Raw genomic sequence first — 13,231 nt, forward strand, 5'->3', positions numbered from 1 at the left:
CCCCGCATCCCCAGACTCGTCCACCAGCGCCAATCATCAAGTAAATCAATCCGTGATCGACACTCGTACGACGTCGGCTTCCTCCATCCGACATTGACACCATGCTCATCCTGCGCAGATCTCGATTCGGGATGATCATGCGGAGTTCCTCCCTCGGTCCACGGACACGGACAGGGAACTTGCCCTGTTCTGCTCCAGTTATGATGTGCTGTTAGATCGTTGGTAATAATGCCCGACTGGTGGGTGGGTGATGAGGCCCCGCTCTTCATCCTCGGTCCGCCTTGCCGTTGATCGGCGCATGTGCGCATCCATTTCTTCGATGTTTGAGCAACCTAGATGTTCGTTTCAGGTGTCGTATTCGATACGCAGGTGGTGGAGTGATGAGGGTCAGCTTGACCCGGGGAGATATTCTTTTTGATGCTTTATGCAGGTTTGGTGCGGATGGGTGTTGCTGATGCCACTGCTGATAATCCGGGATATATAAATGGGCACGGTATAGATCTGAGGTTTACACAGGTTCGAGATTATTCCCCGATAACACCAGATCTTGAGGAACTCACAATGTCGGAATACCTCTCGGCCAAAATGCTCGTATCTACCATTTGGAATGACCCTTGGAAACGCATCGCAGCCTCTGCGGGCCTCGTGGCAACCTATCTCGTCATAGTGGCATCTCTACGTTTCCAACGCCTGCGCTACATAAAGCGACAATACCACAAATACTCTCGCCGCTCGGACATGTCCAGCATGACCATCCACGACGCATGGGCCATCCAGAAACACATGCTGCAGCTGGAGTTCCCGACCGCCGCGCTGAAGGCTCTCCAGTTTGCTCTGTTCCGCGTACGCACGCACCTGACCTGGAAGCCCTAATTCACCTCCTCTAACCTCAGCTGCAGACCTACGGCATTCCAACCATCTCCTCCCTCCTGCTCAAAACCTCCCAGTTTGCCAACCCCTCGACGTCCTTCAAGCGCTACGCCGACACCGGTGCCCTGATCGGCCAGTTCATGGCCTTCGAGCCGACCTCCGACCGCGCGATCACCGCCATCGCTCGCACAAAGTTCCTGCACACTGGGTACCGAGCGAGCGGTAGCATCCTGGAGGATGATATACTCTACACGCTGAGTCTGTTTGCGCTCGAGCCGATCCGGTTCGTGGGGATGTTTGAGTGGCGGCGCATGAGTGAGTTGGAGCGCTGTGCGATCGGCACCTACTGGAAGTATATCGGCGATGCGCTGGGGATCAGTTATGCGGGTTTGCCGTCGGGGAAGACGGGATTTCGCGATGGATTGCACTTCCTGGACGAAATGGGTGAGTGGAGTCGGAGGTACGAGGAGGAGAATATGAAGCCGAGCACGGTGAATAGGGACGTGGCGGATCGCACGATGGATATCCTCGTTTATCCGCTGCCGAGGGTGTTGAGGACGTTCGGGGTTCGGATTGCGTCGTGCTCGATGGATGAGCGGTTGAGGGAGGCCATGATGTGAGATTCTCTTACATTTCCACGCCCCTATCGTTATTCTGGCTGTGGATTGCTAATGATGCTGTGGGTGTTAGGTATGAACGACCCTCGTGGATCTATCGGTTCATTTTCTCGTCCCTGATGGACATGCGCAAGTTCTTTCTGCGATATTTATCCCTCCCTCGGCCGTATTTCCTCCGCTCGGATGTTTTCACCGACCAGCCGAACGAATACGGTCGCTTTTACGTGCGCGTCTGGGTCGCTGCGCCGTACTATGTGCAGCCGACTTTCTTGAATCGATGGGGTCCGGGGGCGTGGGTTAGTCGCATGCTGGGGTTGCCGTTGCCAGGGGATGAGGGTGATAAATACTATCCCAATGGATATGACACAGCGGATCTGGGACCGAAGTATTTCGAAGGAAGGGGTCGGAAGACGGTGCAGGATATTAAAGATGAGTGGTGGAGAGAGATGAAGGAACGGCCGTTTGTGGATGGGTAGATGGGTTACATGTCTTGGGTTTACATGCTGTAGAGATGAATCGGGATTTATCTCAGAGTATTTGCTAGTCATATTAAATGGTTAATCTAGTGCTGCAAGTCATGTCGTCAGCGTGGGCCCGATCCAGACTATGGCCTGTCATCCCCTTGAACGGTCCAGCCCTAATGGAAGGCGACGAGTTCCGGGGAACCATTCAGCCATTATCTGCGTCTGACATCACCCCCAGCCCCGCCACCCGGGATTGGATGAAGGATAAAGAAAATGCGATCTCCGCATTTTGAATCTCTTGGAATCATTCCCCCCATCACGACCACTGCGGTCCTCATTTCCATGCACGCTCCTCCCCGCCATGTCGTCTCAAAGCAGCGCGCCCAGTTTGCCGATCCCGATCCCGATCCGTCCGCCAGAGGACATGGATGCCTGGATCCTAGGCAGTGGGCTTCCTGGGCTGACGGCCGCTGTTCATCTCATCCAGGAGGCGAGGGTGCCGCCGAACCGAGTGCATATTCTGGAGGCGCTGAGCGTCGCGGGCGGAAGTACGGCGAACGGTGGAGACGCGGAGAATGGTTATGAATACCGGACTGGCGCGATGCCGGCGTTTAATGATGTGTGCGTAGAGGATCTGCTCTCGCTGGTGCCGTCAAAGTCGCGGGAGGGCAAGACTGCTCTCGACGATATCCTGGAATATGACGATGTTCATCCGCTGGAAGAAGGGCCGGGAACGAGGTTCCTTGTCCAGAAAAGCAAAGGCTTGGGTCGCATCGAGACGAAGCGCGTCAGCCTGGGCCTGCGAGATCGCATGGACCTATTTATGCTGGCGTCGAAGACCGAGAAGTCGTTGGGGAGATCGCGCATTCAGGAGTATTTCAGTGAGAGCTTCTTCCGGAGTAACTTTTGGTTGCTGTTGGCGACAACGTGCGCTTCCTTTCATGACTTGCAGATATTCTCTATAATAGCTTTACTAACAGAATTGGCTCCGATGGTATAGATTCGGCTTCCAGCCCTGGCACAGCGCCGCTGAATTCCGCCGCTACGTTGGTCGCTTCATGCACGATATTCACGAACTCAACACCCCCCGTCCGATCGATCGAGGCCACTTCAATCGACACGACGCCATCACCTCCCCCGTGGCGCACTTCCTCGAGTCTCGCGGTGTCGACTTCCGCTTCCACACAAAAGTGACAGACATCATCATGGAACCGCACAACGAGTGCGGCCGCGTCTCAGCCATCAAATACACCCGGGACCAACAACCCGAACAGATCATCACATTAGGAGGGAACGACATCGCCATCGTCTCGCTTGGCTCCGTCATGTCCGGCGCAACAACTGGCACAAACATATCCCCTCCCTCCCTTGAACTAATGGAGATCGAAAAAGACCTCGACGAGAACTGGCTCCTCTGGCTCGAGCTCAGCACCAAACACCCCAAGTTCGGCAACGCGTATAACTTCTGCACGCGCATGCAGGAATCCCGTCTCGAGACCTTCACAGTCACCCTTCGCTCTGACACCTTCTTCAAGTCCTTCGTTGACCTCACAGGCGATCAACCGGGCAGCACCTCATTCGTCACCCTCAAAGACAGCGCCTGGCTAATCAGCCTCAGTGTCCCCAACCAGCCTCTCTTTCCGGACCAGCCGGCCCATATCCAAGTCTTCTGGGGCTATGCCCTGCACCCGGACAAAGAGGGGGACATTGTCAAGAAGCCGATGCTCAATTGTTCCGGGGAAGAGATCATGACGGAGCTCCTGCATCATCTGAGGTTTCCTACGGAGGAGATTATTCCCGAAAGCATCACCATCCCGTGTGTTGTTCCTCGCATGACGGCTACGCTGCTGCCCAGGGCGAGTGAGGATCGGCCGCAGGTGATTCCGGAGAGGATGACAAATCTAGGTCTGATTGGGCAGTTCGTTGATATCGATGAGGAGGTGGTCGTGACAACGGATTATGGTGTTCGAGGGGCGCAGATGGCCGTGTATAGGTTGATGGGGATGGATCGGGAAATGCGAAAATCGAAGAGGAGCTCGGCGATTAATTTATTAGGCTTGTTATAGCGTGTCCATATTGTAATTAATTTCTGAGGTTTGATGCTGGCTCCCGGAGCTCCAGGAAATCGTACTGAACTTAATGTAGCGAGAGTTAACAATTCTCTTTACCTTGACTAGTGAACCTACTACAGGCGGAAGGAATTTTAGTAAAAAGCATAATTAGTGGCGTGGAAGAATGAAACTGCAAGACAGGTTATCTGATACTGTGAGTTGCAATCCCTGGGAAGTGCCGCTGCTGCATGAAGAATCACTGGCATTGACAGGCGCTTATTAGGGACATGTGCAGAAAGTTCTTTTCCGGGCATGAGGCTAACATGGCACCTTGCAATTCTTCGATATGAGGACACCACAGAGGCTATGACCTCGTAATGTAATGCAAGTGCGTCGAAGGTTTGGATGCCTCACCTTGGAGCTTTACCCCAATGAGCTGCGCTGGGCTCTTCGGGCTTTTCTGAGTGAAATCTCTGCCCGGAAAAACCAGCGGGTGAAACTGGCTAATGAAGGCGTTCTTGTATACAGCAAACGTAGGATCCTTCCTGCTAGGTCTCTCGCATAACCAATATGCAGTTAAACAGTTGCAAGGAGCCATCTAGTCGGGCTCGTATTACAGAATGCGCAATAGGTGGGATTCTGCAGCTCAAACCTGAAAATTCCCCGAGGAAGTGTAAGTGAAACCTTGGAAGCTCGGGAGGACGCGCGTGCATTGGCATCTAATACATTAACTGGGTAGTTCGGGGGCGTAGCAAAAGCTCTAGAGTCAGAATGGACGGGACAGCCGGAGTCCTGACACCTCGCTAGCGCCCATAACCGGTCTTAGTATAGCGATTACCGAGGAGTTTCCTTGATCTCAAGAGCAAGCACCGAAATCTACCCTCAAAAAAGGTATATATTCGACATTATCTCTCCTATCAAACTGCCAGGTCCACTCAATCACGAGAGTGCAGCCTCATAAAGCACTGTTGCCCAAAACCGATCTCTGGACAAGCTTTTATGCCATTGTGTACGATTATATCGAGCTCGACCTGTGAAAATGAGGCTTCAAGCTCTAGCTCTTCTCGTTTCCCTTCTACTCATTGTTCACTCCGTGCCTACTCACATCAACCGCAACTCAGCCTTTATCCGTGGAAAACGTGACTGGATCAACAACTGCGGCAATTCCAGCTTTCACAATCAATCTTCCGAGGGCTCACCAGCAGTTTCTGATTGTCAGCAAATCACAACTAATATCGCCGGTGGCAGAACTTGGACAGTCTGGGCTCTGAACAGAACATCAGTGCATAGCACCAATACCACTACTGTCAAATTCCCATCTATCTATTACCGAAAACTCGCATCCTATGGCACATGTGCCTTCGGTGCATACAGCCAAGACGGTGGAGCTAGAGTTGGGACCTCGGACATCATCGATCTAATCAATGATTCCATCAACCGGTTCCAGTGGTCGGGGATGGTGGGAGCCAAGGGGTCCATGAAATGTCAGAGTCTGAATTATTCAGATGTTGGCGTTTACTGGGCCATCTACCATACGTGATATGTCAAAGCAGTGGCAAGTCTTGTTGGTGGCTATTATGCAGGATTCAGTATTTTGGTTTCATTGTGCAGTCTAGTAATCCGACACTCCTTCGTCTTGATCCATCCTCGTCACCTTTCATCGTATTTCCATTCCCTCTGCAGGGATTGTTGCGTTGTACAGAAATCTTTGGCCAGAGAGGTCAGAGAAGGACGGAGAATTATACCAAGCGCTAAATCTAGGACCACTCAGGTGTGCATGCAAGTTACATTTTCTGCGATACTCTCCGAGAACTCCATAAAGCGAGGCGCCCAAATACAACAAGCTTGGGATGCATACAAGTATTGAACAATTGGAGACTCTCGTTTGAGATCTGCCCGTTACTACCTTCCCAACCATCATTTGTTCCTTGTGTTACTATTCTTTTCGTGAAAAATTCACAAATCCGACGAGATCGAGTGGAAGAATTCAATCCGAAACCACATAATGTCACTACTGAGATACGATGCCCAGGGCCAGGCGTGTTTACCTAATTGACATCCCAGCGGCTACCCAGGACTCAAGTGCCCGTGAGACTTCATCACGTTTCACAGAATACGTAGCAGAAACTTAGATCAGGCGGATGCGAATGCTTCCTATACGATCTAGGTGTGACAATTCAGTCAAAGCAAACAGCAATCCTCGTATGACACAGGGCTCGACAATCCAATCTCACGGAAGTGTTACATTGCAGTGGCTGATCCAGCTGGAACTTAAAGTACATCTAAATTGTCCATCATGAATTCATGTGTGTAAAGTATCTCCTACAGCAGGCAGTCGCAAAGCCCGCTCTGTGGATGCAGGGGATCCCTGATATTCACTAGTCTAGGAGGGTCCGAAGATTTCTTTTAGATGTTTATGACTCCAGGCACTCAAGAGCAGTTTCATTGAGAGCCCATTCCACAAAAGGCTTCCACTCATTCTCCAATGTCCCGCTAATCTCAGCAAGTATACGCCGACCCCAAGATGATATCCACCAAAGCCATCTCAAGCGATGAAGAACAACACAATAATGAGCTAATACAACCAATGCGAAGGGATGCCGTTGCCGCAGCAGATCAAAGAACCGAGGGGAGGATTCTGAAATCCAAATAAAGGCTTTAGAAACCGGCTCCGCGCCGTTGTCAATAGTGGCGAAAACATCATCTAGCTGGTTTATGGTCGTCTGAAAGGCTTCGCGATCTGTTTGGTCCAGTATGCGGGCTGTGTTGAGCTCGTGTAGAGCACAGATTGCTGCGCGGAATGTCTCGGATGGGAACGGGCCTGCTTTTTCAACGTAGGTCAATTTGTAGACCTCATCACTCTTGACGTCCATTAATATTGGAGCTGAGAAATTCATCGTTGATCTTATGAATGTGATGATCTGAATCATTTCTTTCAGTGGTTGCGATAGTTGCTGGGCTGGTCCAGCGACGGCGAGTGGGAAGGAGAAAGCGAAACCTATCAAAAGGCGCAGCAGGCAAGTCCGAAGGTCATGGGGTAGAGGGAGCTCTGTCGGGCCCAGTTGACGATTTGGTCGAGGGTTGTTCTTGGTTATGAGCCGTTAGGATTTAGTTCTTGAAGGGAGTGTATTGCTCTAGGGAGCACGAACAGTGCGTATTGTGCTGCTCCGGATGGGGATTCCTGGCTGGGTAAGGCGACTTCTTTTCGAGGTTGCCCCCTGGCAGTTAGGTGTTGGTGCGGTTGTTCGGTGTGCGTGGGCATCTGACTCCTGGTAGCTGAATTATACGAAAGCCATCGTTTGTCTGACTTGGGTTAGAACTTGGTTGTTTTTCCCTGAAAGTTTTGTTGGCGATATCAACATACAGCGTTGAGCAGTGGTGACTATGGCTCTAGGCTGAGCGGGCAGTAGGGACGGCGGTGGCATCTGGAGAGGCGATATCTCGATAGTCTGGATGGAATTGAAATCAGGGCATTCGCATATTAGTTTAGAAGTACACATAGCCCCTTCTTAAGTCGAATTCCTCGGCTAAGCAGAATTCTCTCCTGTCCAGGATGCAACAGATTCATATGGTTCCCTTTTGGGCATATCTTACGAGTACACTGCCAATACATCAATACCCACTCCACGGATTCCCCATTCGGGGATTTCTTACGAGAGTTACCGCTAGTCCCAACATAGTAATGTTCAATGGCTACCTTATCTAAATGTTCCGGGTTGGATGACTTCGAATTCTTTCAAGCACCAGCTCTGGAAGCGCTGTTCTGTGGACTGGCTGACAGGCATACGAGCGCAATATTAGACAAATTGATCAGGTGTCACAAGTTAAAAAGTCGGGCATCAGAATGTCCAACTAATTGCTCACCGGGGAATCAAAGGTAAGGACGAATTTAGGCATGCACTGACGCTTGTGTCTAAGATTATTTGGGCTGGATCGACGCCTTGGATCCCCATTTTATGTGTTATTTTCTCTTGGGCGCCGATATCAAGAGATATATTGTGATTCTCGACACTCGAACCAGCGCTTTATCTTGTTGTTCGATTACTTTGGACGAGTTCTACTCCTTACACTAGGTATTGGCGATCTTACGGTCTCTAGTTCGACTATGAATCGAGTCTGTCAGATATATATCGGAGTTCCCCACTATTCGCATGCCGATCGTTCTGTGAAGGCATGATTAGAGAAACGGCATCGATGTCTCTCTTTCGCGACAACGTATTATATCCGATTCATTTGAGTTGGGCTTCTTGTCCTGGAACTCTCGGCTTCTCAGCACGAACTACAGAGGACTACACTAGTGGCTATGCACGAATGGCTTATCAATCTATCTTACATCCTGTCTGTTACTATGGCTCGAGATATACGTAGATCCTATTACCGGAATGATCAATGTGAGCATTTGGGGAATTTTGGCCCAACCCTCACTCTGACCCTTTTTGAGTGAGGATCGATATTATAAGTCAACCGGTTTAAATCTTTCCATTGAATTGAGTACATCATACCACTATCTACGTCTACCATGCACTGGTCAATAGGAAAGAAAGATCGCTTATGTAAGTGCTCGGACCGTTTGGAGATCCGAAAGCCGAAGTTAAATGCCTGCCCCTTTCAGTGAAACACTGTGCAATCATTGTCGGGCATCATGGAAGGTCACCAGTCAACGTCTTCCACTAGGCCGGCGGTAAGCATCCATCGCCTGTGGGGTTGTCAATGGCCGCTGACACTATCATCTGAAGTGTGATTTGTGCCATGCCCGAAAGGTCCGTTTTTCTTGGATGACCGATCTCCGGCGTATTCCTCTGACCACATCATTGTCAGGTCAAATGTGACCGTGCAGAAACCTGTAAAAACTGCCGAGTTGCCAATGCTGAATGCCGTCGGACGCGGCCTCAGAGAGTGGTTCGTGCACGAGTTTCGCGGTAAGACATTTAATGACCTGACTCGGAGAAACGTACATCTCACAACCGACAAGATTCGATACTCTGAGAGAAAGACTAGAGAAGCTTGAAAACCGTACCCAGATTCCGCTCGAGTACGTCTACCCTGAGATATCCCGAAGCCATAATCATTGATCGTTTCAGATCTCCCACGGGGTCAGCCGAAACCTTGCCTCAAGCCAAACGCCTCAACCAGGGGAGCAAGTACGCAGAGGCGTCGAGTGTGCCATCGCTTGTAACTCCTCCCAATGAGTCTTCTCATCGGACTGAAGACGCCCGTCAATTGATCCAGAATGAGCTTGAGCACAATGATGGTATGGCCAAGGATCGTAAGAACGTGCTGAGGTCCGCCTTAGATTTTGTTTCCGGATTCTCACATGCTCCGCATGCCTCGCAACCCAGCTGGAATGACTTGGACCTAGCAGAAGATCTAGTGTTTGGATCAACCGCCCCTGAGATGCTATACATGATGCTTCCAGGTACATATTTCCTGGTGCAAGACCATGCTGTCTCCTGTTAACCTCGAAGTCAGGCATTATCGATGAACATGAGTACGGTTCCAAAACCATCCATTGGCCAGATCATATTACCGGACCAACTCTTCAGAAAATGCTTCTATATCTGATCGACGATGGACAGAATGATAAAATAGCCCTTCACTACCGTGTATGCGTATATTCGAAGGCATTTTTCTTTTTGATGAAATCACATTTTCAGCACAACGATGCAATCTTCCAGAGACTGAAACAGTCCCAACGTGAATACAAAAATATCGCACTCGCCTCGTTGGCCAGGCTGACCTTCTTGTCACCTCCCTGCTTGTCACTTGTACAAGCTCTTCTGTCTGGTGTATGTGCCACTGTCTGCTTATTGTTAGGAAAAACTAACCCTTTAGGCGATGTTAATGCAATACTTAGGAAATATGTCCTATAGCTGGAATCTCACAGCGTTTGCATCACGTATATTAATGTCCCTCAATTTCCATACGGTGGAGGCTACCTACGATCTCGACGACGAAACCCGCGCGAGTCTCTACTGGTGTTATTACCTCGACAGGGTCTTGAGCTGTCTTTTCGTTCGGCAGCCGTCCCTTCCTAAATTACACATTGATCCGGCTTCTATGGTTCCTGTCGGCTCCCAAAACCCCTTTCACGCAATGGTGAAAATAATGGTCGAGATGGCAAAATTCCAGGAGCAGGTGCTCGACATGCAGCTCAATCAAGAGGCTCTCGCCGACAATTCCCGCGTCGATACGATCGCAATCGGCGCGGATTCTCTGTTGGATCTTATCAAAGAGGTATTCTCGTCCTCTCACTCAAGCTCGTGACATGACTGACTTTTAAGACTCGGTCATCCATGCCGCCAGAACTCCGACCCGACTTTGACGCAGCCGAGTTCGGGCACGCCGCAGTGCTATCGAATGCTTTCAAATGCTCTCGGTGGAACAGTAGTCATCAGCAAAGATGTCTTGAAAGTGCTAGGAAAGCACTCATTGTGCTGGCTGCTATGCTGGACCGCGAAGATCAGTCTGACACCGCGGATCAATATCCATCTTTTCTCACTTGGTAAGCCGGAATTTCTCTCTGTCGCGAAGACATTTTGACTCATAGCCCAGGACTGTCTTACTCTTTCCACTCACCCCCTTCTTCGTGCTTTTTTGCAATGTGGTAGCATCTTCGCACAGGCCTGATTATGATTTGATGCTCAAAATCACGGAATGCCTGGCTCGCTTCGCCCATCTAAATGAATGGATTCACAGAGTGCACGCACTTTGCCACCATTTTCTTATTCTGTGCGATCCATTAATGGGGCAGACTGTGTCGAATCTTTCGATCACCCACGACTCAGGTTTCCTGCCAGGCAACGACTGCCACCTGGAAGATCCGGGCACCACAGAAGAGAGCTTGATATGGGAATTATTTGACTTTCAGCCATCGCTAGATTGGTTGGATATGCCTTCTTTGCAAAACAGCTTTGCAAATTGAGCAGCTTGTTCCATGTGATGGCCTGCGTAAACTTTCTGCTTCCCGGTTTTTGCAATGATACAAAGGGCACCTGGTGCCATGCCATCTAATAAAATCAAATAACTCACCAATTCCTTTAAGATTCATGCAATTTTTACAGATCATTAGAACCTGTACTGCTACTAAGACAAGGCAAAAAAGAACACCGAACTCAATGAGTCAGAGAGTCAGAAAGCACTCGACATGATAAATTTGGTGTCTTGTAGAATCCATATTCCATTTGATAATGATTCCATTTGATAGTGATAAGTTATTAATCGCAATTTAGTCTGTATTTTGTATGATACATGATTGAATATGTTTCCCAGCAGTTAAAAGCACATGTATATATCTTCAATTTAGATCTTCAAATAAGTCAAGCAAACAGATGCCAAGACAATAATAGGAAATCTTGATCTTCGCTTGAAGGAGATCAGGAACCCGGTCCTTGGACCATCTGAAAGTCGTAAGACAGATCACAAGCCTGCGGTACTTAAAAAGCCTCTGTACGACAATCAGAGTGAGATTCTCAAGCCTTCACAGACTTCCACTGCACAAAAGATGCTCCAAGCAATGATAAGGCTCCCGTAGCGGTTGACACGTAGAAGGCGGCCACAAGGCCATCGTTGTAGGCCGAAAGAACCTGAGGCAATACACCAGCTGGGATGAACGTTATCAGGTCCGTGGCTCCGATATTGACTACCTGCTGCGGTACAATGTTCGCTATACCGGAAAGGTTCTGCAGGAGTGCGTTGGTGAAGACGTTTTGCGCCACGGAAATGAATATAGCGCCTCCAAGGGTTTGGGCAAACATCACTGTCGCTGTCGCAATGGGCACATCGGCAGGTGGAAGGGCCCTTTGCACGGCGATCAGTGCCTGCTGCATGCCGGTCCCTACTCCGGCGCCAAAGATTATCTGATAGCCAATCCATTCACCACTCCCTGTGTCCGGGTGGAAGGTTGACAAAAGCCCCGCTCCAACTGCCATGAGACAAGACGACAGAATCATGAAAGGCGTATAATAGCCGAATTGTGTCACGCATGCTCCGGCCACAATGGACAGCACAACCTGGGCAAGAAGAATGGGGAGGTTCATGATTCCCGATTTGACAGCCGAGGCGCCTTTGATTGCTTGGAACCAGATCGGGAGCTGTTTGGTCAGTTTCAGACTGGGTATGATGGGTCTGGGACGCTTACGTAGTAAACCAAGGCGAAGAAGGCCGCACCAAGACAGAAGGTGAACGAAGAACTTCCCCAAACATTGCGGTTTCCGAATATCCGTGGTGGGAGAGTGGCGTTCTCTTGTCGCCAGAGCTGCACGCAGAAGAAAACGATGATCAGAACCCCGAATAAGACGAATAGAGCAATGACCCTCCCATCGCTCCATTCATAAGCGGAGCCACCCCATTGCAATGCCAAAAGCAAACAGATGATGGACGGAATGAAGAAGATGGTGCCGATTATGTCAAACCGCTGGAGCTGCTCCCAGGCGGATAAGGTCGACTTTGCTCGGGGTGGGGGGCGGTAGAAACAGAGCAAGAAGACAAATGTGATGCCACCGATTGGCAGATTGATATAGAAGCACCAACGCCACGAGACATGATCTGTGAAAGCCCCGCCCATTCTAGATACCGTGTCAGTTTGTCCTCCTTGATGACTGGAAGCGAAGATGATCCACATACAACGGCCCTGCTACACTCGCGATTCCGTACATCCCCCCAACCACTCCTGTATATAAAGGTCTCTTGCCCAAAGGGACTGAGTCCGCAATGATCAGAATAGCGCCGGAGAACAGGCCAGCTGCCCCAATCCCGGCCACGGACCGACCAAGTAGAAGACCCAATGAATTCGGTGTTACACCGCATACCAAGGATCCGACTTCAAAAATCGCCAATGCCGAAAGAAAGACCAGCTTGATAGAGCAGAAGGTATAGAGCTTTCCAAAGACCAGCTGCATTGAGCAGGTGGTGAGAAGATACGCGCTGCCGTACCAGCCCACGTCGTCAAGCGCATGGAATTGGCCCGTGATATGGGGAATGGCTGTCGCGATGATTGTATTGTCCTGTAGAAACGGTGAGTTCTCGATCAAACCCTGGGAAGCAATGGTACTGACCAGCGCCATGCAGAATACTGCCAGGCAGAGAGCTGTGATAATCACAGCTAGTTTTGCTGGCGATGGGTAATTCTGTTCGTCATTCTGTCCGGATTCTTTTAGAGACATTTTCAAATGATTCACGGACGTGATGAATAGTAATTTGGAAGTTGGACTCGAAAGAGCGCTCATCTGTA

At 50.0% G+C, this 13,231-nt stretch overlaps 6 protein-coding genes across 6 annotated transcripts; 3 read left to right on the forward strand and 3 right to left on the reverse strand.

Moving 5' to 3' along the window:
* Positions 1–585: 585 nt before the first annotated feature.
* P170DRAFT_458635 (oleate hydratase) lies at positions 586–4,017 on the forward strand (the record flags this gene model as incomplete). The annotated part of the gene is made up of 5 exons (XM_024851812.1): positions 586–843; positions 900–1,486; positions 1,561–1,900; positions 2,439–2,878; positions 2,952–4,017. The coding sequence occupies 5 exons, from the start codon at positions 586–588 to the stop codon at positions 4,015–4,017; spliced, it is 2,691 nt and encodes an 896-aa protein (XP_024700367.1).
* A 1,024-nt stretch (positions 4,018–5,041) lies between these two features.
* Positions 5,042–5,542, forward strand: P170DRAFT_429776 (uncharacterized protein; the record flags this gene model as incomplete). The annotated part of the gene is made up of 1 exon (XM_024847915.1): positions 5,042–5,542. One exon carries the CDS (start codon positions 5,042–5,044, stop codon positions 5,540–5,542), a length of 501 nt encoding a protein of 166 aa, XP_024700368.1.
* An 874-nt stretch (positions 5,543–6,416) lies between these two features.
* On the reverse strand, positions 6,417–6,995 carry P170DRAFT_366440 (uncharacterized protein; the record flags this gene model as incomplete). Its single annotated transcript, XM_024844756.1, has 1 exon — positions 6,417–6,995. A coding segment is annotated over one exon (579 nt), but the record flags the coding sequence as incomplete, so codon positions are not given.
* Positions 6,996–7,003: 8 nt separating this feature from the next.
* Positions 7,004–7,427, reverse strand: P170DRAFT_479598 (uncharacterized protein; the record flags this gene model as incomplete). The annotated part of the gene is made up of 3 exons (XM_024853697.1): positions 7,004–7,088; positions 7,152–7,305; positions 7,367–7,427. The coding sequence occupies 3 exons, from the start codon at positions 7,425–7,427 to the stop codon at positions 7,004–7,006; spliced, it is 300 nt and encodes a 99-aa protein (XP_024700370.1).
* Positions 7,428–8,751: 1,324 nt separating this feature from the next.
* On the forward strand, positions 8,752–11,027 carry P170DRAFT_513133 (fungal specific transcription factor domain-containing protein; the record flags this gene model as incomplete). The annotated part of the gene is made up of 8 exons (XM_024855072.1): positions 8,752–8,762; positions 8,821–8,921; positions 9,001–9,034; positions 9,084–9,418; positions 9,472–9,788; positions 9,835–10,236; positions 10,284–10,504; positions 10,555–11,027. The coding sequence occupies 8 exons, from the start codon at positions 8,752–8,754 to the stop codon at positions 10,922–10,924; spliced, it is 1,791 nt and encodes a 596-aa protein (XP_024700371.1). The 3' UTR covers positions 10,925–11,027.
* Positions 11,028–11,471: 444 nt separating this feature from the next.
* P170DRAFT_366796 (MFS general substrate transporter) lies at positions 11,472–13,163 on the reverse strand (the record flags this gene model as incomplete). The annotated part of the gene is made up of 4 exons (XM_024844776.1): positions 11,472–12,092; positions 12,140–12,566; positions 12,625–13,004; positions 13,056–13,163. The coding sequence occupies 4 exons, from the start codon at positions 13,161–13,163 to the stop codon at positions 11,472–11,474; spliced, it is 1,536 nt and encodes a 511-aa protein (XP_024700372.1).
* Positions 13,164–13,231: the final 68 nt, after the last annotated feature.

Source organism: Aspergillus steynii (genome assembly GCF_002849105.1).
Source record: "Aspergillus steynii IBT 23096 chromosome Unknown P170scaffold_8, whole genome shotgun sequence".
Lineage (NCBI taxonomy): Eukaryota > Fungi > Ascomycota > Eurotiomycetes > Eurotiales > Aspergillaceae > Aspergillus > Aspergillus steynii.